General features: G+C 40.3%; 2 protein-coding genes across 7 annotated transcripts in view; one reads left to right on the top strand and one right to left on the bottom strand.

Moving 5' to 3' along the window:
• LOC121289388 (fizzy-related protein homolog) overlaps positions 1 to 7,771 on the top strand; it is a 60,598-nt gene extending 52,827 nt beyond the window's left edge. For all 6 annotated transcript variants that reach the window (XM_041208777.1, XM_041208778.1, XM_041208773.1 and 3 more), the window contains 3 exons: positions 703 to 807; positions 3,684 to 3,776; positions 7,118 to 7,771. In XM_041208777.1, the coding sequence (XP_041064711.1) occupies positions 703 to 807; positions 3,684 to 3,776; positions 7,118 to 7,159 (240 nt within the window). In that variant the 3' untranslated portion in view covers positions 7,160 to 7,771. The remainder of the gene's footprint in view (positions 1 to 702; positions 808 to 3,683; positions 3,777 to 7,117) is intronic.
• A 4,213-nt stretch (positions 7,772 to 11,984) lies between these two features.
• LOC121289283 (AP-1 complex subunit mu-1-like) overlaps positions 11,985 to 27,593 on the bottom strand; it is a 54,932-nt gene continuing 39,323 nt past the window's right edge. The window contains exons 8-12 of the mRNA XM_041208576.1: positions 23,965 to 24,036; positions 21,641 to 21,799; positions 15,069 to 15,194; positions 13,390 to 13,465; positions 11,985 to 12,004 (exon numbers count right to left, since the gene is read on the bottom strand). Coding sequence (XP_041064510.1) covers positions 11,985 to 12,004; positions 13,390 to 13,465; positions 15,069 to 15,194; positions 21,641 to 21,799; positions 23,965 to 24,036 — 453 coding nt within the window. The remainder of the gene's footprint in view (positions 12,005 to 13,389; positions 13,466 to 15,068; positions 15,195 to 21,640; positions 21,800 to 23,964; positions 24,037 to 27,593) is intronic.

Genomic DNA, 27,593 nt, shown 5'->3' with positions numbered 1-27,593 from the left:
TATATTCACCCATTCTTTTGGTCATTTCTACCGCTTCCGCTCAGCGTCTATTTTTCCTCTCTCAAGCACATTGGAACATTTACTAGATTAATGATTTTGTAAATGAATGTTGTTGCTGGACTTGCGAAGACTGTTATGTTTGTCACAAAGTATTTTATTCCTCGCAAAATCATTTTGCTGATTACTGACTTGTATTCTGCTTGATGAAAAAAATTCTGGTGTGTGTGTGTGTGTATGTGGCACTAAAGGAAATATACTAGAACTGAAGTGTCCACTTTGCAACAGTGTAATTGGTTAGGGAAGTTTATGATTCATGGTGATATTCATGGCAGGGAAATTATGTTGATCTAGAATAGAATATTAGAACTGAAGTTCATGACTTTGCTGAGGGAGCCTGTGCCTGAAATATGTTAAATGACAATACTGTGGGCAGGGTCTCCCAGCCCTGCTGAAAATCAATGGGCTTTTGGCTGGGCTAGTGCATCCCCCCCTCAACCCCTGCGGCAGGTCCCAGAAAATCCCAGCCATTGTGTTATTTACCAATAAAAACCTCAAGGTATTGAGCCAAGTTCCAGCTGAGTTTGTTGGACTTGAACCCGTTGAGTTTCATGTGACAAAGCAAGTTCAATTCTGAATGAAGCCTAATACAACTTCATTAAGGTTTATATTTTGTTGTGACTTTTCTTTTGCTTTGTTTTACAGGTTAGCACACACGGTTATTCCCAGAATCAGATTTTAGTGTGGAAATACCCATCCTTAACACAGGTTGCCAAATTGACGGGGCATTCGTATAGAGTGCTCTACCTGGTAAGAGATTTGATTTTGTGGTTGGTTGTAAGGTTGGCACTGGAATGCATACCTTTCTTCAATATGTCAGGACATGGTAGCATAGCGACAATATTACAGGACTAGTAAGCAAGAAGCCTGGATTAATGCTCTGGAGACATAAATTCGAATCCCATGAGGGCAGCTGGAGGGACTTAAATTCAATAAATCTGGTAAAAAATGGTACCAGATTATCATTTTAAAAGAAAAAAAAAATCAATCTGGTTCACTAATCCCCTTTTTAGGAGAGGGAAAATCTGTCCTCCTTACGTGGTCTGGCCAACATCTGACCCTAGATATGATTGACTCTTAAACGCCCTCTGAAATGGCTGAGCATGCCATTCAGTTGTAGGTGACTCACCACCACCTGCTGAAGGGCAATTAGGGATAAGCAGTAATTACTGGCCTTGCCAACAATATTTACATCCCAAGAATGAATTAAAAACATAATTCTTTAGTCATTATTTGTTACTTTGCAAAAAAGTAATATTTTAAATTCAGTGTTTATATTTATTAAGAATGACAATTCAGAAAATTTCAGGGAAAATGCAATATTTTGTGATTGAATGCTGTAACTTCCTATTTTGATCCTATTGAGGAACATCAAAGAATGATAATGCCTGGATCTGCATTATTCGCCTGAGGTTATAGTGGTTATTTGCAATTGAAAAACCTTAAAAGGCATCTATGGGTATTGTCTTCAAAATTTTACAGATTATGATTGATTAATGTTTACATGTTCCTGAAGGGAGACAGCAGTAAAAGGGGAGGAACATTAAATAGTAATTTTGTTGTTCTTTCTGCCTGTTATTCCTCTTTTCTCAAAAGTTTGTGTGTGTACCTGTATTCTATATTTACAAAGATCAACTGGTCTCAATTCTCAGTTTATGAACCCAAATGTCTTCAGATTTTGACTGGAAACCTTTTGCACATTTGTGCATGTACCTGTTCATGTTGTCATGTCAGGTGGAAATTGGAACATCTTTTGCAGGCAAAAAAAAAATTCAACTTGATTTACTTAGGGTTTTACCGAAATGTTATTTGCACACTAGTAAAATGTGCAATAATAGACAGTAAAGTTGCAACTAGGGGTGGACAATAAATGCTGGCCCAGCCAGCGAAGCCCACATCCCATGAATTATTTTTTTGAAAGTACATCTATTTTCCATGGCCCTTTGAAAATGTTCTAATGCAAGTAGAAAAGTAAATATGATAGGCTATGATAAAGAAGGATTTAACTTCACATTGGACTTTTCAGAGTCACATTTTCACACATTTGTGCTTTACCTTTGTATTTTTACTGAAGTTGGTCTCTCTCCAAAACTCATTTTGGAAATTCTAAAAACTGTGTTACATGCTGAGTTTCAGGGCAGAGCCCTTAATTTGGCTTTCTACATATCAGCCAGCAGGGGGCTCTCACAATCATTGAGCAATATGACAGGAGCAGACAATGAGACTGTAACTGATTTGGACATAAACTGTTGATACTTATGTTAATTTATTTTATTTTTTTAAGTTTGCCATCCATACTGCCTCAAACTGCAAACAGGTGTTCATTTTTCTTTTGAAATGAAAATAAAAATACATTCTCTTGAATGGCAAATTGAAAAAAGAGAACCTGATGTCAGCTAATCTACCTTTATAACCATCCTAGACAAATCAGTTTTATTTCTAAGTATAGGGTAAATAAACGTTGCTTGAATTGGAAAAGCACTGGAAGTCGTGTGACCCAGGGTTCAATGCTGGGTCCACTTTTGTTCTCCATTAGAACTGATGGCTGATTAAAAGGATATTCATGATTAATCTCGCAATGAAAAGCTTTAATTTTCATAGACATGCAATAAAAACCAAGATTTAATTGATACAATTACTGCATTGTCTCCATACAAGTTTTGTTTTATTACAGATGCCATCATTATCATCCAGAAAGAGTTGATTTTAGTGCTTTTCATATCCACCAGACGTCACAAAGTGCTTTACAGCCAATGTAGTATTTTTGAAATGTAATGTCGGAAACACGCAGTTAATTTGCTCACAGGAAACTCCCACAAACAGCAATGTGATGATGACCAAATAATCTGCTTTTGATTAAGGGATAAATATTGGCCAGGACACTGGGGTAACTCCACTGCTGAGAGACCCGAGGTTCAGTCCATCATTCCCTGAACATGCAATGGAAAAGGATAAAGCCATTCTTTGGTTTTAAAATAAGGACATATACGAGAGTAAAGTCGGGATGAGAAGTTTGTACTAAGCTATTTCCACGGGATCAGAGGAGGCCAGGAGGAGAATAAAGAGGCTTTTAAATTTTCTTAAGATTCTAATAGAATTAATATATGAGGAGTCAAATGTTTGATGGGTCACCACTTTAAAATTATCAAGACAATAGGAAGTAATTCTTTCTGCAGAGACCTTAGAGAGAATGAAATATTTAATCAGAGCTGTGGGGAAGAATATGTGAGCAGGCATTGTTTTACTTTGCTCTGGAAAAGAGCTGGTCAAATGAGCCCCAAACATACTGTAAACTAAAATTACCACTCGATTTTTGATTTTAATAAGCATCAAGTAGATTGAGAGATCCAATACACAATGGCCCTGAAATTCTGAAGGGGATCTACTGGTCTTCTGTCCTTTTACTTTTGGGGTTCAGATGGTCTCCTGACAGAGTCATAGTAGTGAACTGTGAGAAGCCGAAGGGAACTTCAGCCCCAATATGTTTTGAAATAGTCACTAGTTTCTCTCCTGATATCTGTTAGCAATGGTAATACTGCATTGAGCTCAAGATGTGTATATCTCTCTTCCACACACAATCCTGTCCTTTAATAGGTTGTGATTTTTTTTTATTTCATTCTCTTTAGGCCATATCACCCGATGGAGAGGCAATTGTGACAGGAGCAGGAGATGAAACGTTGCGATTTTGGAATGTTTTCAGTAAAACCCGTTCCACTAAGGTACTAAGTTCTTTAACGCTATTTGCTAACAGAGTTGTTTTGTAAACATTATGGTCAATTACATAAGAACTAGGAGCAGGAGTAGGCGATTCAGCCCCTCGAGCCTGCCCCACCATTCATTACGATCATGGCTGATCTCATTTCGGCCTCAACTCCAATTTCCTGCCCTCTCCCCATAACCTTTCAACCCATTACTAATTAAAAATCTGTCCATCTACTCCTTAAATTTATTCAGCGTCCCAGCATCCACTGCACTCTGAGGTAGCGAATTCCACAGATTCATGACCCTTTGAGAAAAGTAATTCCTCCTCCTCTCGGATTTAAATCTATCACCCCTTAGCCTAAAACTATGGCCCCTCATTCTAGAATGCCCCAGAAGAAGAAACATCTGCTCCACATCTACTTTGTCTATCCCTTTTAGCATCTTATATACCTCAATTAGATCTCCTCTCATCCTTCTAAACTCCAGCGAGTATAGGCCTAAACTGCTCAATTTCTCCTCACAAGACAAGCTCCACATCTCTGGAGTCAATCTAGTGAACCGCTTCCAATCCAGCTACATCCTTCAAGTAAGGGGACCAAAACTGTGCACAGTACTCCAGGTGCGGTCTCACCAATGCCTTATACAGTTGCAACAACACTTCCCTGTTTTTATACTCTATTCCTTTTGCAATAAATGCCAAAATTCCATTTGCCTTCTTCATTACCTGCATACTAGCTTTCAGCAATTCAAGCATGAGGACACCCAGATCCCTCTGAAGCATTCTGAAGTTTCTCTCCATTTAAATAACAAGCCGCCTTTTTATTCTTCTGACCAAAATGGATAACCTCTCACTTATCCATGTTAAACTCCATCTGCCAAATTTCTTATTTCTTCATTGCTACTTACTTTCCCACCTATTTTGGTGTCATCTGCAAATTTAGCTATAGTACCTTCTATCCCTGAATCCAAGTCATTAACTTAGATTGTAAATAGTTAGGACCCAAGGACCGAACCCTGTGGCTTGCCATCCAGAAAAAGATCCATTTATCCCGACTCTCTGCTTTCTGTTGGTTAGCAAATCCTCTATCCAAGCTAATATATTACCTGTAACTCCGTGTGATCTTATCCTGTGTATTAATCTTTTGTGCGGTACCTTATCAAAGGTCTTCTGGAAGTCCAGATATACTACATCTATAGGATCCCCATTATCCACTTCGCTTGTCACATCTTCAAAGAACTCTAGCAAATTAGTCAAACATGACTTACTCTTCATAAAACCATGCTGACTCTGATGGATTGCATTTTGACTTTCCAAATGCCCCATTACTACCTTAATAATGGATTCCAACAATTTCCCAATGACAGACATTAAACTAACTGGTATAGTTTCCTATTTCCTGCCTCCCCCTTTCTTCCCCACCTTTTTGAATAAGGGCGTTATATTAGCATTTTTCCAATCCACTGGAACTTTTCCAGAATCTAGGGAATTTTGGAATATTACAGCCAATGCATCCACTATCTCTGCTGCCACTTCCTTTAAGATCCTGGGGACTTGTCACCCTTTAATCCCAATAGTTTGCTCAGTACTTTTTCTCTAGTGTCATTATGAGAGAGTTTTGTGTGTGCAGTATGTGTATAATTTCCTCAAAAGTAATTTTTAAATTTTTGCACATGTAATAGTAAAATCAATCTTCTGAGAGTTACAAGCATATTCATTTCTGTAGTTGGATTTGGCAGAAGCGCCACAGACAGCAGTCTCGCTAGGCTTCTGTTGATATCACAATATAGCAGTTCAATTGGCGGAAGCAAGATTAAGCCCAGGAAACATGGGGCTAAATCTTCTGGTTTTCAGATTGTCAGAGAAATGTAAGCAGCTTAGAGTTGGGGGAATTTGAGTGTAATGGCAATCTGAGCACTATTGTCCACTGTCTGGGAGATCTGGGACATTATGTTTTTAAAGAAAAATTCTTAATCCTCAAAAAGCCCAATGTCACATTGACAAAGTTCTATATGAGGAATGAGCTGCTCCTTATAAACCTGCTCTTTGCCCTAGTGATATCCCAGCCAAGCAAGAAGTAGTAATCATTTATCAGGAAAACATGCCAACAAATGTACAACAAGGTCCCACTACCAGCAATGAAATAAATGACTAGATAATCTGTGTGGATGATGTTCGTTGAGTAAATTTTGCCCAGCACACCAGGAGAACTGCCTTGCTTTTTGAATAGTTCCATGGGACCTCTGACATCCACCTGAAAGGACCGTCAGAACTTTGGTTTAGCATCTCGTGAAAGACAAAGTGACACTCATAAGAACAGAGCATTATAGTAGGACATTCAGCCCAGTGAGTTTGTTTTGCCATTCAGTTAATTGTGGCTAATCTGTGCCTTAGCTTGAAATATAGCTGGTGTAGCTGTCTGGCATCAAGATCTGGCTGGATTATGTCAAGCACTATTGAGGCTTTTCTTGTCTGAGAAAGTTGATCATTATTCCAGGACTATCCTGGAAATTAAAGATAAGCTTTGGCTTCTTTTATCCAGTAGCAACTGTCTTTTTAAACCCCTGCCTCCTCTTACACCTTGCACAATTTCCTACAAGTATGAGGAACTCATGGATTGTGTCACTAAGATTGAGGCCATCGATTCAGCTGGTTCTGTCACATTTCTCCCTTCCCCATCAAACCACTCCATCCCAACTAGCCTTGAATCTGTCTTTCTCTAGTTTCTCTATTTCCTGTCGTACCCGCTCCATGAAATTCAACTCCTGCTCCCTTGACTCCACTCCCAATTCCCTTCCTCATCATCCCCTGACCTTCCTGTCCTTACACACTAATGAAATCCCCTCGAGGCCTGCCCGCTTCCTATCTTCATAGCTTTCAAAACCCTTTAGGAACTCTGCATTCCTCCAGCTCTGGACTCTTGTGCACCCTTTAGCCCTACTGTTGTCGGCCATAAACACTAAAATCCCCTCCCTTAACCTCCACCTCACTTTTCCTCCATTAATGCTTGGTCACAAAGGAGAGTTCTAAGTTATCCCTGCTGATTATCATCTTTGTTCAACACCAATTTTTGTCTCCATTACACTGCCATGAAGCACCCTGGGACATTTTTTGACCTAAATGCACCATATAGATGTTTATTTTTGGTACTGTGAAGAGCAAAACAGTAAAAATAATTATAAAAAAAAACTTTTACTGTTTGATTTCCTGAAAACTGCTTATTTGAACAACTTTACAATTAACACATTCATAAATTAATGTTTCAATATGTCAGAAATCTAACATGGCCATGTGTGTAATTTTATATATTTGCAGGGGCTCCTGAGTCCATAGTTAAATTGTTTAATTTCTCATTTTTAGGAATCCAAATCTGTCCTTAATCTTTTTACAAGGATACGGTAAAACTGTCAGGAAGAACAAGCACTCCTTATAAAACGGATTCCCTCAACACAAACAGCAGTAAAGTTCATCAGAGCTGACATAACCTCTTCACTGTTTTTGTTCAAGTGGTCAACGCACTTTCATTTGCTAAGTTTTGAGGCTGATTGATTGGACAGGAGACTGATGGATCATTATTAACTCGTCTCGACATCAAGGTGGATGAAAGAAATGCGAAAGGAGTGTGGAGTTAAGGGAGAAAGAGTTCACTTTATATGTATCTATTGTACAATGTGTACAGAAACTATTTATTGGACCGAGGATGACCTTTTGATGCTGTCTTAATGCTTGCATGGAAACGGGAGTGTGGGAATGGATCCAGAATCCCTTCTCATCTTTTATATGGAAAAAACATGAAAAATATTTACATATAGTGTGTCTTGGAGATCTGAAAAGGAAGGTACATTTTTTTTTTAAATTAATCACCCCCATTCTATGGAATCATTTAACAGTATCTGCTTCCAGGGCTGAAGAATTTAATTTTCTGTAATTTACATTTCATTTATGAAACTTGTTCATTTGGAGTAAAGTCATTACAAATGGGATCCATAATTAAAATTAATATTTAACATGAAAGTTTAATTTTGTTAATTCATAAAATACCCACTGATTCTTTGCTGAGTAGAATCAACAGTTTGTATCTGAATTCATTTGAAACTGAATCACTGTGTGGCCTCACTCATATACTCAGTGATTCACCACTCTGCGTACACAAACCAAGCATCCCTCTGATTGTCTTGTGTTACTGGAGAAGTTCATTAATATCCTCATCATATAGGACTGAACTTCTATTAATGCTTAGGTAGTTACAGTTAACTTGCTGTATAAAAACTCCTGCTTTAGCCCACATATACATTCTGGTTGATCCATACTGAATTCATCTAGCTATAACTTGACACAAATTTTGTCCTTTTCCATTTTTATTGGACAAGTTGATTAACCAAATATTCCTGGGTTTTTTTCATTAAAAAAACTGGTGTAGCTCCATTGTAGTTAGCACTATGTACACAAAAATATAAGAGGAAACAAATGCACTATTAATGGGGCTTCCAACCTTTGAGAAGTACCAACTAACATACTATTGGATAGTAAAAAATATATAGTTGGTACTTGCTTCAGTTAACACTAATAAAATTCTACAGCAGCTAACTGGAAATGTTAATGTCATTTAGACTGCAACCAGCTCTGAGTATGGGTAAAGTGCAGATACCATGCAGGAAAACAATCACAAACTTGGTGTCACATTTGAGCCCAAGATGATCTTTTGACCTTGTATTCATGCCATCGCTGAAGGTTCCCTAACTTTGGCTGCTGAAACCCTCATTCATGCCTTTGTTATCTCTAGATTTGACTGCTCAGACACACTGCTGGCTAGTTTAACCCAGTGTACTCTCCATAAATTTGAGGTCACCCAAAACTTCTACCCATGTCTCCCCCACCGCCAAATCATCCCTACATTGGCTCCTGCAACACCTTGAAGTTAAAATTTTCATCCTTGTTTTCAAATCACTCCATGGCCTTGCTCCTCCCTATCTCTAATCTCCTCCAGCCCCATAAACCTCAGATTTCAGGGTTCCTCTAATTCTGGCTTTGTGCATTCCCAATTATTTCACTACCTAGGTGCCAAGCTTTGGAATTCCCTCTCTCAAACTCTTCACATCTGCTCCTTAAGACACTCCCTAAAACCAATTTCTTTGTCCAAGCTTTGCATCATCTGGCCCAATATTTCCTCTTGTGGGTCAATGTCATACTGTGTTTTGTAATGGTCCTTTGAAGCACCTTGGGACATTTCATTACATTAAAAGGTGCTAAATAAATCTCCATTGCTGTGGCATATCTGGAGCTTCTGAACTTTGCTGTTACAGTAAATATACAATATATAGCCTGATATTAGAAGAAAGCTGATGGGCCCCACACTTTCCAGTGGAGAAATATGACAACAGCCTACAAGCATCTCTGGATACCAGAGAGATCATCCAATGCAGGAGGAGGAGACCTATCCTGTCGTTCCTGCCAGACATCAATTAACCTTAAAAAGCAATAATTTCCTATAAGTTCAAGAGGGAGGTGATCTGACTGTCTTACTCTCTGTTACCTGGAGTGCAGTGAAATATCTTTCTGTAAGTACAGTACTTTGTCCCTGGTCACAGTTAAAGTAATCACTACTTAACCTTTCCTCTTCAGGATCAAACCAGGGGTACAATATCATCTGCAACACATTCAGTGCATTATGCGTTGTTGTATTCACCAATTAATGGATACCTTGTTCAGTGGAGTCAAACATACATCAAGTTTTCCTGGGGAAGTCCAGTACCAAAAACACTCACCACTCCTTACATCTTCCTCTTCACTTAAAATCAATCATTAATTAAAGCACCCCCTATTTCTCTCCCAGAATCATCACTGAAGTTTCCTGACCCCATCAAATGTAACCGTTCACAAGTTTTTCTGAATTACAGCAGTATTTCCCAGCAACATGAATCCTTAGAGTACATCTAGCCTTCCTAATGGAAGGAATAACCTCTCTTGAAGCAAAAGGGCTACTAATTTGTTAATAGCCAACAGTCTCTTTGGTGATGGAGGCCACTAACTGCTGCTTTTGCTGATAGTGCCTCACTCAGTACCATACAAACACAGCAAGAGTTTTCATAAAAGCCATGCTTCCAGCAGGACTTCCAGCATCATGACAGGAAATGCCCTTCAGCATCAGAGGGCCAAAGCTGTGCAGATTTTTGTGATTTACTGTATGTTGTGCAACACAGCCGTTGAACTGCAGCCAGTGAGGGACTGTTTGAGGAGATGGCTTAGGAAGAAGCCCCATAACAGCTGGCAAACAAATTCAGATCTTGATTCAAAATACCTTTTATGTCAAGAAACCAAAAACGCTCACCACTCCTTACATCTTCCTCTTCACTTAAAATCAATCATTAATTAAAGCACCCCATATTTCTTTCCCAGAATCATCACTGAAGTTTCCTGACCCCATCAAATGTAACCGTTCACAAACATGTCAGTATAAAAATGGCTTTGGGTTTTGTGGAGTTAACAGTACTACTTTGAAGCAGAGTACAAAGAGGAGACATTGCACCTGCCTACAGTGTTGGCTTCCATTGACAGCATCTCCTCCTCCTGCCAAGAGCTTTGCCCACACTTTAAGGCATCATAGCCATGGCGGGGAAATAAAACTGTCATCCTGAGCTGCACTTACTGCACCTAGACCTTAACGACATCCTCCTCAAACAGGGGCCCTACTTCTTGCTGCGCCCCTCCCAATGCTGTCTGCTATGCACCCAAGGTAAAAAAAAAAAAAGCACCTGCCAAATCAGGAAAGCACATAGACTGGTGAAAGAATTAGAAATACAATAAAATGCCAGACAACCCTTTACCAAAGCAGCCAACACAACAGAAACATACCACCTTGCAGTGTTTGTGTATGTTTAATGACATCTTCTTACTGCAAGTAACAACCACCTGAATGATGTGCCAGTAACCTAATAGAATTAAATATTGTGCAGATGAGAATACTGTCTGATTTTAGAACTACAGCTAGAGTACCTCAAAGCTGGCTACCCAGAACCCAGCAGTGTTCAAAAACCGGACATTTTTCCCGTGAACCCTGACCCCACCCTGCCCAGGTAGAAAAGAGATCACGTGGCTAGTCCACCATTGACCAGAAACTGAACTAGCCATATAAATACTGTGGCTATAAGAGGTCAGAGGCAATGAATCCTATGACAAGTAACACACCTTCTGACTCCCCAAGCAGGTCCACCATCTGCAAGGCACAAGTCAGGAGTGTGATGGAATACTCCCCACTTGCCTGGATGAGCGCAGCGCCAACAACACTCAAGAAGCTTGGCTGGCACCATCCAGGACAAAGCAGTCTGCTTGATGGACACCACATCCACAAACATTCAGTCCCTCCACCATCAACATACCATAGCAGCAGTGTGTACCATCTACAAGATGCACTGCAGGAATTCACCAAGGCTCCTTAGACAGCACCTTCCAAACCCACGACCATCTAGAATGACAAGGGCAACAGATAGATGGAAACACCACCACCTGTAAGTTTCCCTCCAAGTTGCTCACCATCCTGACTTGGAAATATATCGCTGTTCCTTTATTGTCGCTGGGCCAAAATCCTGGAAGTCCCTAACAGCACATGGACTGCAGCAATTCAAAAAGGCAGCTCACCACCACCTTCTCAAGGGCAACTAGGGATGGGCAATAAATACTGGCCCAGCCAGCGAAGCCCACATCCCATGAATGAGTTCTAAAAAGTGTCCCTTATTCGTTAAGGGATTCAGATTTTTTCAAAAATCTACAGGTTCCAAAATCCAGCATACAATTGGTCCCAAAATGTAGCCGAATTTGAGGTGCTCTACCCGTAGTTCTAAAATCAGACAGTATTCTCATTGAGATTCCTGGATTTGAGGTACTCTACCTGTAATTGCATTAATAACTCATTCTAATTTTTATCCACATCACTCATTCTAAACAAAAATACATGACATAAAACAGGATTCAAGTTTACAATGACTTTTTTAAATAAATGACTATCCTTACTCTTTGATTGAATCTTCAGTCCAAAATTTTTTTTTAAATGTTCTGGTTCCAATTGTGAATTTACTGCACACTTGAGTCCTGGGTGAATCACATACTAAGGTTTCCTTCATTTCACACAGATAACAGCTGATTTAATTTTTCATTGCATTCTTGCAAATGATGTTCAGTGTTAAAATCCTTTCAATCTTCTGCATTAAGTGGAATTTAGCAATGGCACATTTTAAATCCGTATTTGGAAATCTAAGGAGAAAGAAGAAATTATGCAGTCCCATTCACACCCTTAGGACATCACAATGTGCTTCACACCCAGTTAATTACTTTTGAAGTACAGTCACAGTTATGTAAGCAAGCGTAACAACCAATTTGTATACAACATGGTTCCACAAACAAAAATGACATAACTGACCAATTGATCTGTTTTGCTAGCATTGAGTGAAGGAGAGAGGTGCTTTGAAATCTTTCATGTTCACTTGAACAGGCAGATGCTACACAGTTTAAGATCTCATCCTCACCTCATGAGGAAAACTTTATTTATTCTTTCATGAGATGTGGGCATCACTGGCTGGGTCAGCATTTGTTATCCACCCCTCATTGCCTTCAAGAAGTGGTCGTGAGCTGCCTTCTTGAACTGCTACAGTCACGTACGCTGTCAGGAAGGGATTTCCACTATGACCCACTGATAGTGAAGGAATGATGATATAGTTCCAAAGCAGGGTGGTGCGTGGCTTGGAGGGGAACTTGCAGATGGTGGTGTTCCCATGCATCTGCTGCCTTTGTCCTTCTAGGTGGTAGTGGTCGCAGGTTTGGAAGGTGCTGTCGAAGGAGCCTTGGTGATTTGCTGCAGTGCATCTTGTAGATGGTAAATACTAGTGCCGATGTGTGTCAGTGGTGGAGGGACTGAATATATAAGGTGGTGGATGGGGTGCTAATCAAGCAGGTTACTTTGGCCTGGATGGTATCAAGCTTCTTGAGTGTTGTTGGAGCTGGACTCATTCAGACAAGTGGAGAGTATTCCATCACACTCCTGACTTGTGCCTTGAAGATGGTGGATCGGCTATAAGGAGTCGGGAGGTGAGGTACTCGCCACAGAATTTCTAGCCTCTGACTTGCTTTTGTGGTTACAGCATTTATGTGGCTAATCCAGTTCAGTTTCTGGTCAATGGTAATGCCCAAGCTGTTGATTGTGGGGGTTCAGGGATGGTAATGCCATTGAATGTCAAGGGGAAATGATTAGTTTTTCACTTGTTGGAAATAGTCATTGCCTGGCACTTATTTTATCTCTTTTGTAGTCTAGTACATGCTGCATCTCTTCTGACTGAGGATGGGTTGGGCACCTATTTACAGCTTTCTGAAAAGAGAAATAAAAATTATAGGGTCCTTGCATAGCCACCTATCAACTTGATCAATGAGAGTGTAAAAGTCAGGACTATTCCTTACTTCTGATTTACCTTCCTGTGGGCATACGTGATCTTTATGGTGTCCTCTAAGTGATACAGTTTAAAACAAAAATTCACCACTTCCACTAAATTTATATCCATCATTGCAGGTTATTCAGCACTGAGCTCCAACCTTGCCACAAAACATTCTCAGATGATCATGTTTGCAAGTATATAATAAATTATTACCTCCACTTTTTGTTAGGCATCTAACCCAGGATGTTGCCTGGTACGTGGACTTTTCAATTATTCGTACGTATTTGATCTATAAAAGATGAAACTGTGTTATTTGTGCATTTGTTTGATATAATATCTAATATTTGACAAACATTAAAAATCTCAGTGTTAGCAGTTATAAAGAAAAATCATGCGCTTGTGGGAACAGTTTCCTATAAAATAAATCCAATATAGAACATAGTCACATAGAACCACACCTCCTATTTTACCAGTAGAAATGTTATGATTTCTTACACCAATCATTGTTATGACCTGAGTGAGATTGCTAATTCCTGGAAACACTCATTCTGCTGGGGGGAGATTGACAAAGCTTATTCACTTGGGATATAGATAGAAGAGAGTTAAAGAGAAGGTGAGCAAGAGAGAACAAAAATAAGGAAAAAGCAAAAGATGAAAAGAGAAAAGCACTTGGGAGAGAGAGACAAAGAATATTTCCATCCCCTAAATCTGGACTGGATTCCAACCCAGATTCCAAAGCTGAATAAAGAATGGACTCAATACTGGGCTTGGATTCATCTTTGGCTCCCTACTTTGACTTTAAATAGGACACAGGTGGTCTGAATTTTAAGCTAAACCTCAAACTCTACAAGCTGTGAGTCATCTTTTTGAAGACAGAATTTGGTTCATGAGAGATCTGAAGTAATTTGGCTTCACACCAAGTGCCAGGGACCCTACAGTATATTGCACTGGAATAAGACAATGGCTTTTGCATAACTATGGTCCAACTAAACGCACAAAAATGTAACAGAAAGGCAGATGTGCTCTGTAAAGTAAGCTTTCTATTTCATGTCTGGTATATCAAGCTATGTTCATCCACCACCAAAATAGTGTTTGCTTCCACCATTCCCTATTCTCTTTAATTGCATAAAACCTCATCCACACTTTCATTACCTCAAAGATCAACTTTTCATTGGCCCCCTCATTTCCACTCTGGAAATTTGTCAGCTAATCCACTGTACTGGAGCTGCCTTCTAAGTCCTATACTACTCAAAACCTCACTTGCCCATTACTGTCATCCTCACACAGCTCCACTGGCTCCTAATACTCTAGTATGACAATTTTAAGATCCCCATCATCATCTTTAAATTCTGCCACACCTCATTTGCCTAAATTACTGAGGTGATATACATAAATGCAAGTTTCTGTGATTGTTGTAAAACCTAGGAAAGCATGAGGGTGTGGAGACTACTTAGCCCATCAAGATTTCAGCTTCCAATGATCTAAGTTGTGCTGTCATGGACATCATTCAACAAAACTGTGGAAAGGTTCTGCAATATTTTGCCTCTTTCTCAGTTCCTCCCTCAATCTCCACCTCCAAGATAAATTGAGCAGGACTCTGAAGCATGTAATGTTAGTTACAATGTACATTACACATCCTCGTTTGGTATGCTTCTTTGTTTTAGCATTTCCATGGTCCCAAAGCCTAGAATGCGTCACTTTGCAAAAACATTTGACCACTTCTATTGGTACTTTCACCAATGCCATTTGAACTCAGATACTCATTCAGCTCTTTTTATAAAGACATTAAATGAGCATTAATTAAATCCATATCATCACTCCCAGTACTCTGAGGGGGAAAAGAACTGTAAAAATCTCAGACTGGTCTGTGGTTAGGTAGGAACAAACTGTACCTGCAATCCTGATGCTGCCAGGCTTTGGAGTTTGAACTTCACTCTGATTGGAGGTTTTGCTTCAGGTTCCTCCGCCTCCACACTTGGCAGTCCCAGATGTGCCTTCATTGTAAATTCTTTCCCTCCCTTAAGAAATTATGCAATGATAATACATTATTCATCGCTAAAAATTGTAGAAAATATTCTAATTAAAGAGAGAATCCAGAATCTAAAGGACTTGATTTTGAATTGCACAGCACAATTGTGGAGCAATTAAAATCGGGGATGTATGAGATAACAGAATTGGAAGAGCAGCGAGATCTTGGTGGCCTGTAGGGCTGGAGGAGGCTACAGAGATAGGGAAGGGAAAAGTCATGCAGGGATTTGAAAACAAGGATCAGGATTTTAAAATGGAGGTGTTGTTGGACCATTGTAGGTCAGCAAGCACAAGGGCGATTGGTGGACAAGACTTCATATAAGTTAAGATATGAGCAGCCCTCAGGTGAGGTGGTATTGTCACTGGACTAGTATTCCAGAGACCCAGGGTAATGCTCTAGGGACCCGGGTTTGAATCTCACCATGGCAGATGGTGAGATTTGAATTCAACAACAATCTGGAATTAAAAGTCAAATGATGACCATGAAACCATTGCAGGTTGTTGTAAAAAAACCCATCTGGTTTACTAGTGTCCTCTAGGGAAGGAAATCTGCTGTCCTCACCTGGCCTGGCCTACATGACTCCAGACCCACAGCAATGTGAGCGACTCTTAAATGCCCCAAGGGCAATTAGGAATGAGCAATAAATACTGGCCTAGCCAGTGAGGCCCACATCCCATAAAAAAAGCAGAGTTTTGGTGAGTGGGAGTCAGAGAGTGGTTGTAGAGGAAACAAAAGGCACAGGTAAAGCTTTCAGCAGCAGATAGTTGAGCCATAGTTGAAATAGGCAGTCTTAGCAATATGGTTGGGAGCTCATCTTGGGGTCAAACACAACAACAAGGTTGTGTTAGGTCCAGCTCAGCTTCAGACAGTTGCCAACAAGTGAATGGAAATGGCAGTTGGGGAAGGAGTTTGCATTGGGGACCAACGACAATGGCTTCAGCCTTCCTAAAATTTAATATTAACTCCTAGTTTAAAATCTAGTTTTAATAATGGAATTTACATGGTCTGGGGAGAGTGTCCTGCAGTCAGTTCTTGTTGAAAATAACAACAGTGACATCACAAGACAGTGCGAGAGAGCGGCAGAGAGGGCAGAACCAATGCGAGTGCGGGGAAGCTTCAAAAAGTGACATCAGCACATTGGTGAGTAGTGGGTAAGTTTTTTTATCCAGTTTAAAATAGATCAAGCCAAGGTAGGGTAAGGGTTTTAGTTTTTATTTAAAGTACATGAATAATTTAACTTTGTTTTTAAACTATACTTAACTTAAAGTAAGGGGTTTTTTTCAGTGAGAGGCATGGCAGGGCAGCTCAGTCCCATGTCAGTCTGCAACATGTGGGAAGTCCTAGATACTCCTTGAGCAGCGGCTGGAGGCACTGAGGTGCATCCACGAGGCTGAGAGTTTCGTGGATAGCGCATTTTCGGACATGGTCACCCCACAGTTTATGGAAGTGCAGACAGAGAGGGAATGGGTGACCATCAGTCAGAAGAAAGGTGTCAGGCAGGTAGTCAGGAAATCCCCAGGGTGCATCTCGCTTGGGAACCGTTATTCTGCGCTGGTAAACGGTGAGATTGACGGTTCCTCTGGGGAGTGCAGCCACGCTCACAGCACTGTGAGTAGTTCAGCTGCATGGGGGGGAGGAAAAAGGGGGGTGAAGAGCAATAGTGATAGGAGACTCGATGGTAAGGGAAGCAGACAGGCGTTTCTACGGCCATAGACATGACTCCAGGATGGTATGTTGCCTCCCTGATGCCAGGGTCAAGGATGTCATTGAACAGCTGCAGGGCATTCTAAAGGGGGAAGGCAAACTGACAGAGATCATGGTATATGTTGATACCAATGACATAGGTAGAAAGAGGGATGAGGTCCTGCAAGCAGAATTTAGGGAGCTAGGAAACAGATTAAAAACAGGACCTCAAAAGGTAGCAATCTCTGGATTACTTCTGGTGCCACATGCTAATGAGCATAGAAATAGGAGGTTAGTCCAAATGAATGCGTGGCTGGAGAGATGGTGCAGTAGAGAGGACTTTAGATTTCACGGGACATTGGGACTGTTTCTGGGGCTGGTGGGAGCTGTACAAGACGGACGGGTTGCACCTGAACCAGAATGGGACCAACATTCTTGCAAGGAGGTTTGCTAGTGCTGTTGGGGAGGGTTTAAACTAGCTTGGCAGGGGGATGGGATCCTGAGAGGTTGTTCAGCAGTGAGAGATGCACAGCCAAAATTAGAAGAGAGAGCAAGTGAGTCTGGAAGGCATAGAAACTATAGGCCAGTTAAGGCACAAGGGAGTTTCACAAGGTTGGATGGTATTTATTTTAATGCAAGGAGTCTGATGAATAAGGCAAATGATTTGGGGGCACAAATTAACACATGGAAGTATGATGTCATTACTGTCACAGAGCCATGTTTGAGAGAGGGGCAGGATTTGTGGCTCAATATTCCCGGATATAGGGTCATCAGGCGAGACAGGGAAGGAGGTAAAAGTGGAGGGGGTATCGCAATATTCATCATGGAATCAGTTACAGCAGTAAAGAGGAATGACATCTTAGCAGGGTCCTTAAATGAAGCCATTTGGGTAGAACGGAAAAACAAAAAAGGAGCAATCACATTGCTGGGAATGTACTAAAGGCCCCCAAACAGTCAGAGAGAAATAGAAGAGCAGATATGTAGGCAAATTTCAGAGAAGTGTAAAAACAATAGGGTAGTAATAGTGGGGGATTTCCACTTCCCGAACATTAACTGAGTTAGTCACAGTGCAATAGGTTTAGAGAGAGTGGAATTCTTAAAGTGATCCAGGAGAGATTTTTAAGGCAGTACGCAGAAGGTCCTATAAGAGAAGGGGCGGTCCTGGACTTAATTTTAGGGAATGAAGCCGAGCAAGTGGTAGAGGTATCAGTGGGGGAGCATTTTGCAGATAGTGATCATAACTCTGTTAGATTCAAGATTGTTATGGAAAATGACAAGGATGGGCCAGAAATCAGAGTTTTAAATTGGGGGAAGGCTGATTTTAAAAAGATCAGAGATGATTTGGCCAGAGTGGACTGGGAGCAGCTACTTTTAGGTAAATCTGCATCAGAGCAGTGGGACTCATTCAAAAAGGAAATAGGGGGAGTACAGGGCGAACATATTAAAGTATAGACAAAGGGTGGGGCCAACAAATCCAGGGAACCCTGGATGTCGAAGGATATACAGGATTGGATAAAGAGAAAAAGGGAGGCTTATGGCAGATACCAAGGGCTCAAAATAGCGGTAGCCCTAGAGGTGTATAGAATGTGTAGGGGGGAAACTTAAAAAGGAAATTAGGAGAGCAAAAAGGGGTCATGAAAAAACATTGGCAGGTAACATAAAGGAAAATCCAAAGTTATTTTACAAGTACATTAAGAATAAGAGGATAACTAGGAAAAGAGTAGGGCTCAATAAGGACCATAGTGGTAATTTGTGTGTGGAGTAGGTAGAGTTCTAAATGAATACTTTATGTCAGCGTTCACAAGTGAGAGGGATGATGTGGGTATGGAAATCAGGCAGAAGGACTGTGATATAATTAAATAAATTAGCATAGAAAGGGAGGTGGTTCTAAGTGGTCTGGCAGGCTTAAAAGTAGATAAATCTCCAGGTCTAGATGAAATGTATCCCAAGCTGTTGAGTGAGGCAAGGGAGGAGCTATCAGGGGCAGTGGCAATAATTTTCAATACCTTTCTGGCCAGAGGTGCCAGAGGACTGGAGGACAGCCAAAGTGGTACCGTTATTCAAGAAGGGATAAACCAGGGAACTACAGACCAGTTAGTCTAACCTCAGTGGTGGGGAAACTATTGGAAGCAATTCTGAGGTTCAGAATTAATCTACACTTGGAAATCAAGGACAGTCAGCATGGTTTTGTTAAGGGGAGGTCATGTCTGACCAATTTGATTGAAATTTTCAAAGAGGTGACCAGGCATGTAGATGAGGGCAATGCATTTGACGTAGTCTACTTGGACTTCAGCAAGGCTTTTGATAATGTCCTACATTGGAGACTGATGACGAAGGTAAGAGCCCATGGGATCCAAACAATTTGGCAAATTGGATCGAGAATTGGCTGAGTGGCAGGAAGCAGAGGGTGATGGTCAAGGGGTGTTTTTGTGACTGGATGCTTGTGTCCAGTGGGGTTCCTTAGGGATTGCTGTTGGATCCCTTGCTGTTTGTAGAACATATAATTTAGATTTAGATTTGAATGTAGGAGGGTTGATCAGTAAGTTCACAGATGACACGAAAATTGGTGGGGTGGTAAATAGCGAGGAGGATAGCCTTAGATTACAGAGGGATATAGACGGGCTGGTCAGATGGGCTGATCAGTGGCAAATGGAATTTAATCTAGATAACTGGGAGGTGATGCACTTGGGCAGGACAAACAGGGCACAGGAATTCATGATGAATGGTAGGACCCTGGAAAGCACGGAGGATCAGAGGGACTTTGGTGTGCATGTCCACCGGTCCTTTAAGGTAGCGGGACAGGTAGATAAGGTGGTTAAGAAGGCATATGGGAAACTTATATTCTATGCCTCGGCTAATAAAGGAAAGAGCAAGGAGGTTATGCTGGGACTGTATAAAATGCTGGTTAGGCCACAGCTAAAGTATTGCGTGCAGTTCTGGAATCCGCATTATAGGAAGGATGTGATTGCACTAGAGAGAGTGCAAAGGAGATTTACCAGGATGTTGCCTGGACTGGAGAGTTTTAGTTATGAGGAGAGATTGGATAGACTGGGGTTATTTTCCCTGGAGCAGAGGAGATTGAGGGGGGACATGATTGAGGTGTATAAAATTATGAGGGGCATAGATAGACAGGAAGAAACTTTTCCCCTTGGTGGAGGGATCAATGACCAGGGGGCATAGATTTAAGGTAAGGGGCAGGAGGTTTAGAGGGGATGTGAGGAAGAATGTTTTCACCCAGAGAATCATGGGAATCTGGAACTCACTGCTTGAAAGGGTGGTAGAGGCAGATACCCTCATAACATTTAAGAAGTATTTGGATGTGCACTTGTGATGCCATGGCATACAAGGCTATGGGCCTGGTGCTGGAAAATGGGATTAGAATAGTTAGGTACTTGTTTGACTGGGGCAGACTCAATGGGCCGAAGGACCTTTTTCTGTGCTGTATACCGCTATGACTCTATGGTGGTGCAGGTAAATGGAATATAACACGACGCTGAGGTGTGGTAAGGATGCTAATTCATCCCTCCCCCATCTAGCCCTACAGGGTTTCCAATTTCAAACGTGATGCTGTGGGTTTCACCATCAGTTGCAGAAAAAGAGGAAATCATTCTCAGGTTGAAACTATTAATACCCAGCTCAGAGTGCCAGCATTGTGGAGATCTGACCTATTATCTGTGCTTGATACAGGGCACTGAGAAAAATATAGATGGACTATATGTCCTACTAAATTGTACTGGGAATACATATTGGATGAATAAACACTAAACAAATTATTGTTTCATGTAAATAGTAAAACACATTTAACAGGGAATGACTGATACCACTTATTAACATACACTATTGACTGTTGTCAAGACATTCAGGAATTTTTAATTAAATGCACACAGAAGAGCATTGGCCCTAATTCAGATCATCAGCTATAATTGTTAACAAAAATGTTACAGTAAGACTATAGGACTTCTTTCCTGAATCAGCAAGATCTATAAACGAAACTAAGGATTTGTGGTGAATAAATACTTTGGTCACAGTTTGTTCTGGCTTGTAAATTTCTCACAGGTCAGTAGGGATCAACAGTGAAGTGACAGTATAAAGTTTTTCTGGATGCATAACTCCAGCCTGGCAACATAGTAAGGATCACAGTCAGTGCCACAGAAGAGGCAGCACAACTGAAAGTTGTTTGAAAGCTTTTGCAGTAATTAAGACTTTAATTCAATATTAGTTGACTTGTCAATATCAACATATTCTAATTTAAAATTAGATTTATACCACTAAAAAAATGTAGGATTAAGGACAGTGGGTTAGGACAGTGCTTGGGAGTTGTAGGGTAAAAGTTTATGTCTGTCATTACTCTCATGGTAAGGAAACAACTTCAGTTCTACCATCAGGGGAAAGTCACAAAACAGAGACCAGGTGCTCCCCAAAATGAAAAAAAAGCCGAAAGAAGATTCAGCTCAGGCTCTTCTTGCTAATCTCACATTGGCCACTGATGAAGCGGTTGGGCAATTTTACATGAAATCCTCTACAAATAATCTGAATGCACTGTTGCACTAGGAATTAATGTCTGAAATGAACCAAACTCAATAATTTTGGGTATCCTCAATGCTTGAATACTTCCTGAATTGAGAGAGAAAAACACAAATATATTTGTTTAAACATTCTCACTAATAATGACACCCACCTGTAGCCAGTTATCCAATTGTTACCCAATAAACATACATAACTGATAGGTAAAACATTGTACATTGTACTTACTTTAATAGAATTTATAGACCAGATGATAACACTGTCCTCGGGTACCCATTCTACACAGCCTTTAGCTGTGCCGAATTTTGGAGATGAGGCATCGCTGGGGACAGGGAAGATGATGGCAACATCTGTAGCAGTCAGGCACTCTTTAAACTGTCCTTTAACCTGTAAAATAATAGACACAGTCAACTAGAGAGGATCTTTATTTGTATTAAAATTGTTACGTTTAGATGTGGACCTGCTTTGATGGTTCAGTGGGTAATGCACTGTCTTGTGTGGCATTGACCCTCACAAACCAAAAAGGTTCCCACTTGAATCACGGGTCTGTACTGAGTTGATTATTCAGCTTCATGCATGCTAAAACCTCATTATAAACCTCAATTTTAAGACTGTAATGTTTTGGCACTGTATTTTTAAGTTTAGGGTAAATGAAGGGGGTCATGTGACCTGTTCTGCATCCTGCCTGACAGTAAGCCTGGGTGGTTTGATTGTTAGAGGTCAAAGGAAGGCTTAGTTTGTTTTACTAGGAAGAAGGTGCAAGGTATTTATGCTTAGAATCAATGGCAGCAGCCTGTGTGTTAACAGTGGGGACTGTGAGTCTCCAAAGTCCCAGAAAGTTGTTCTAAGTATCAGGCTGTAAACAGTTATACCGTAAACTGTCCATTTACTTCTAAGATGAAAGAGAGCTGGGATCAAGAATAACTAATCAGAATTTCTACATGGATGTAAGGCTAATGTGTTTCACTTTGTCGTGAGGAAGAGGGCAGAGGAGGCCATTTTTAATGTTCAGGTTACAGGTTTCTTCTAGCATATTACTAAGCATCATAGACATTTTTTGTGTGTGCCTGGATCTGGGAGAGAGGAAGCAACTAGAGGAATGTGGGTGGAAGCTCCTGCTTAGATTGAAAAGACCAAATTTGTTGGAAGTTAAACAAGGCTGGAAGAGTCACCTAGCTTGGGCAAGAGGAGAGTTTCAGGGCAAAGGAACCCTGTGAAAGAACAGTTTATGAAATATTGTTGTATTATCTGTAAATATCTGTGAAAAGCTAGGAACTAATTGTTATATGTAAGTGTTTCGGGGGCCACATTTCACAGCTACACCAGAGACTGATATGATTTGTAACAGAACGAGTTCAACCCAGTCCTTCTTTTATAGAAGGCAGCATGGCAAGTTAAACGTAAAGAGTTCTGACCTTTCCAAGCTTAAAATGTGATTATTACCAACATCTGGGAACCAAAAACCAACATAGCAGTTTTAAGATTGCAAGTTACCTGGCTGAGAAAGAAAAGAACAGGAATAAATTCTCAAGAGCAAATAATCACTTTGGATTTATTCTGGGAAAATTGAATGTCTACATAAAGGACGGTGTAAAGTATACCAGTGAATTGTGTTTTTGCAGCTGGGCTAAAACTAAGAAGGGAGGTTATTCCATTCTGTGGTTTAAGGTATAAATTGCCTACAAAGATAGTGTTTAGTCAACAGTGCTCTTACTCTGTTGTTACAATAAACATCTTAAAACATGAAATCTTGACATGCCATCCTTTCAGCTGCCAACTAGAAGATTGAATTTCTTTTTAAAAGTTAATGGTCTCTGTGGGGATTGTAACAAAAGTTACAATTCATGTCAGTTTCCTGGGCTAGGGAAGGGATATGTTAGTGAGATTCTTGCCTCTGACTGCTATCCAATTATTCCTGCTGGAAGAAGCAGAGGCTGAACCGTAAATCAGATTTGCAGGTATCGCCTTGATGCAGATATGTACCATCAAGGTTTAGAGATGAATAGTGATCTCTAAAATGATGTGTTGGAGACACCCATGGAACATAGTTCAACAGGAATGGCAAATGGCACTTAAATGGTCAAAGAGGCTAGGGAGGAGACATATACAGTGGGAATTTAATTAAATGGCTCTTCATTGCAGGATATAATGCAGCTGAATGATTTTGGCTATTGGTAAGTAGCCGATTGAAACTAACACGCAGGGTGCAGTAACTGTAAGGAAACCTAACTATATGTTGAGCTATATAGTAAAAGATAAAATACAGATTCTATCCCCTTCATATTGTTCTGTTATTTGAATGAGATTGACAGACAACTGGAAATAGCTCATGTCAACTCACTTAGCCAGGGAATAAAGCAGACAAGGTTAAAGGAGAGAAGAATAGTGAACGGAATTTTTTAAAAATTAACAGAAGAATACTTGATGATTAGATTTTTCTATACAAACAGGCTCTCTTGCATTGTGCTTTATACACTGCAAAAAAGACTAACTAAAACATCTGATTTATTCTATAAACAGAACATTCATTGCCTTCCTATTCCATTCCTTACCCTTGCTGTGATCTCCATTCTGCTGTGTGTGTATCTCTGCACGTTTGCTTCAACCAATAGAAATGCTCTGACCTGAACAGACATGTGCATAACATGGTCATTTCATACTGTTATAACTCAAACATTATTCAATTAAATAAATCTTTGCAATTTAATTTTTTAAAATTATGAACACTAAGAACTACAATTCTTGTTATATGCGCAAAGCTTTTATTCATTCTGATGTAACTTTGAAACAAAATAAATGCTCTCATTATGACCTGCGTAATTACTAAGACTAAGGTCCAGATTTTCACTACAACGCAGATGGCTCGAATCGGGAAATTTCCCAACTTGCTGGACCCATCTCAGTAGAAAGGCTCCTGAATGTCACAATTTTTGCTCCAGGGCAAGGTGGGTTTGGGATGGAGTTGGACCCACCAATCCCGGAAGCAGAGAGTAGGCTGCCACAGGAGTGGCCAAGTGCAAAGGCAGGCTGGTTAGGCCGTCCACCTCAGTTCTCTGGGACTTTGTCCCAGTTATATTAAAGGCTGTTAGACCCTCTCACCCTCACCCCTCATACACCCCCCCCCAACACCAATTCATGCCCCCACTCACCTCCCCATGGCCCTTCATACCCATTCACCCAGTATACATTATGTACAGAACCAATGAGCCATATACTAACAATATCATGTGTAGAACTGCTCAGAAAAAACACACCCAATCACAAATCTTTCATCCAGTTCTACTGAAAGAGTCCTTATCTGTCCTCCTTGTGCATGCTTGCATAATAGCCCAGACTCATAAAGGAATTATGTCAGTAGGAGGTTCTGCTTTGACAACTGGAGAGAACTGTTGACTTTGCTTGATTGACATCTGGTTATAGTGGTTATAATAAGTTGTCCTTTCTGTGGTCTTTTTTGTCAATGCCATAATGTTTATTTGCACAAGATTAAGAGATATGAAATGCATCCTCCTCAGAATTCCCACTTGCACCTAGTTTTGTGTCATTGGCAAACTTGGAAATAATACATTTAATTGCCTCTTCCAAATCATTGATATAGATTGTGAACAGCTGGGGCCCAAGCACTGATCCTTGCAGTAGCTGCTAGTCGCAGCCTGCTAGCCCAAAAATGACTCATTTATTCCTACTGTTTGTTTTCTGTCCATTAACCAACTTTCAATCCATGCCAGTATATTACCCTCAATCCCATGTGCCCAAATTTGTTTACTAACCTCTTGTATAAAAAAGCTTTATCAAAAGCTTTCTGAAAATCTACATATACCACATTCACCAGTTCCCCTTTATCTATTGTTAGTTACATCCTCAAAAAACTCCAACAGGTTTGTTAAATGATTTCCCTTTCATAAATTCATGCTGAATCTGCCTAATCCTACCATTATTTTCTAAGTGTCCTGTTATCATATCCTTTATTATAAATTCTAGTTTTTTCCCTACTACTGATGTCAGGCTAACAGGTTTGTAGCTCCCCATTTTCTCTCTCCCTCCTTCCTTAATTAGTAGGGTTCCATTTGTCACCTTCTGATTTCCAGGAACCATTCCAGAATCAATTGAATTTTGAAAGATGTCCACCAATGCATCTTCTATGCCCACAGCCGCTTCTTTCAGAACTCTGAGATGTAGATCATCAGGTCCAGGAGATTTATCTACTTTCAGTGCCATTAACTTCTCTAGTACTTTTTAAAAACTAATATTAATATCTTGCAGTTCATTTACACTGGTACCTTGATTCTCCATTATTTCTGGAAGGTTTTTTAGTATTTTCCTCCGTGAAGACAGACACAAAATATTTGTTTAGTTTCTCTGCCATTTCCTTATTCCCTGTTCTCCTGACTCCTCTCGTAATGGACCCTTGTAATGTTTTCCTTTTTACATATCCATAGAAGCTTTACAGTCCATTTTTATGCTCCTTGCTATTTTCCCTTTCTTAATTTTTTCTTGGACTTCCTTTGCAGAATTCTAAAATGCTCCAAATCTCAGCCTTACCATTTTTTGGCAACTTTATACACCTCTTCCTTTGATCTAATGCAATCCTTGATTTCTTTTGTTAGCTACAATTGGAACATTTTCCTTGCTGGGTTTTTGTGCATGAAAGGATTTTTTTTTGTTGGAAACTATGCATTAGCCATTCCCTGTCTACTGTCATACCTTTTAACATAGTTTCCCAATCTACCATAGCCAATTTGCCCCTCATACCTTCATAGTTTCCTTTGTTTAGATTTAAGACCCTAGTCTCTGATTGAACTACATTACTTTCAAACTTAATGTAAAATTCTGTTGTATTATGGTCACTCTTTCCTAAAAGCTCTTTTACAACAACACTATTAATCACCCCTTTCTCAGAGCACAATACTGGATCTAAAATAGCCCATTCCCTAGTTGGTTCCTCAATGTACTGCTCTAATAAACCATCTTGCATACACTCCAAGAATTCACCCTCCACAACATCAGTACCAATTAAGTTTACCCAGCATATATGGATATTGGAAATCCCCATGATTACTGTATTAACTTTGTTGAACACACCTCTGATTTAAACTGTGATTTACATTGCCACTGCTGTTTGGTGGCCTATAAACAACTCCCACCAATGTTTTCTGCCCCTTTCTGTTTCTTAGTTCTACCCCAACTGATTCTACATTTTGATCTTTAGAACTAATGCCCTCTTTAATTAACAGAACTACCCCATCACCTTTTCCCACCTTACTGTCCTTCCTGAATTTCGCATGCCCTTGGAGATTCAAGTCCCAGCTTTGGTTTCTTTGTAGCCAGGTCTCTGAAATGGCTATCAAGTCGTACATACAAATTTCTATTTGAGCTGACAATTCATCTGTTTTATTGTGAATGTTGCAGGCATTTTTACTGTTTTTGTAAACTCTAGTCCTATCTGCTGGCATACTCTTAAGTTTGTAATCACTGTCCCTTCCTACCATACTCTCATTATCATTACCTTTATTGCTACCTGGATCTATTGCCTTATCATTTCCCTTTAATTTACTCAATATTCCCCTACATGATCTCTTTCCACCTTTAGTTAGTTTAAAGCCCTCTCTATTTCCCTGGTTATACAATTCTCTAGAACACCGGCCCCAGCATAGTTCAAGTGTAGACTGTCCCAACTGTATAGCTCCCACTTTCTCCAGTACTGATGCCAGTGCCCCATGAATCAAAACTCACTTCTCTCGCACACACTCTTTCTCTCACATTCATCTCTTTAATCTTATTTGTCCTACGCCAATTTGCACGTGGCTCAGATAATAATTCAGAGATCATTAACTTTGAGGTTCTGCTTTTAAATTTAGTGCCTAGCTCCTCACACACTCTGTGCAGAACCTCTATCCTAGTCTTAACTATGCCATTGATACCTACATGCATCCTCTCCAGCCCTGAGCAGATATCCCAAATCTGACACTGGGCAGGCAACACAGCCATCTGGACTCATGCTCTTGGCTGCAGGGAACAATAGCTATCACCTGACTAGACTGCCTCCTATCATTACCACATTCCTCTTCTGTCCCCCCATTTGAATGGCATCGTTCACCATGGTCAGTCTGCTCAACTACCTTGCAGTCTTTCTCCCCATCCTCACAGATAGCAAGCACCACATACCTATTGGACAAAGTCA

The sequence above is a fragment of the Carcharodon carcharias genome, chromosome 16 (assembly GCF_017639515.1).
Source record: "Carcharodon carcharias isolate sCarCar2 chromosome 16, sCarCar2.pri, whole genome shotgun sequence".
Lineage (NCBI taxonomy): Eukaryota > Metazoa > Chordata > Chondrichthyes > Lamniformes > Lamnidae > Carcharodon > Carcharodon carcharias.
This window is presented reverse-complemented; position numbering and strand designations above follow the sequence as displayed.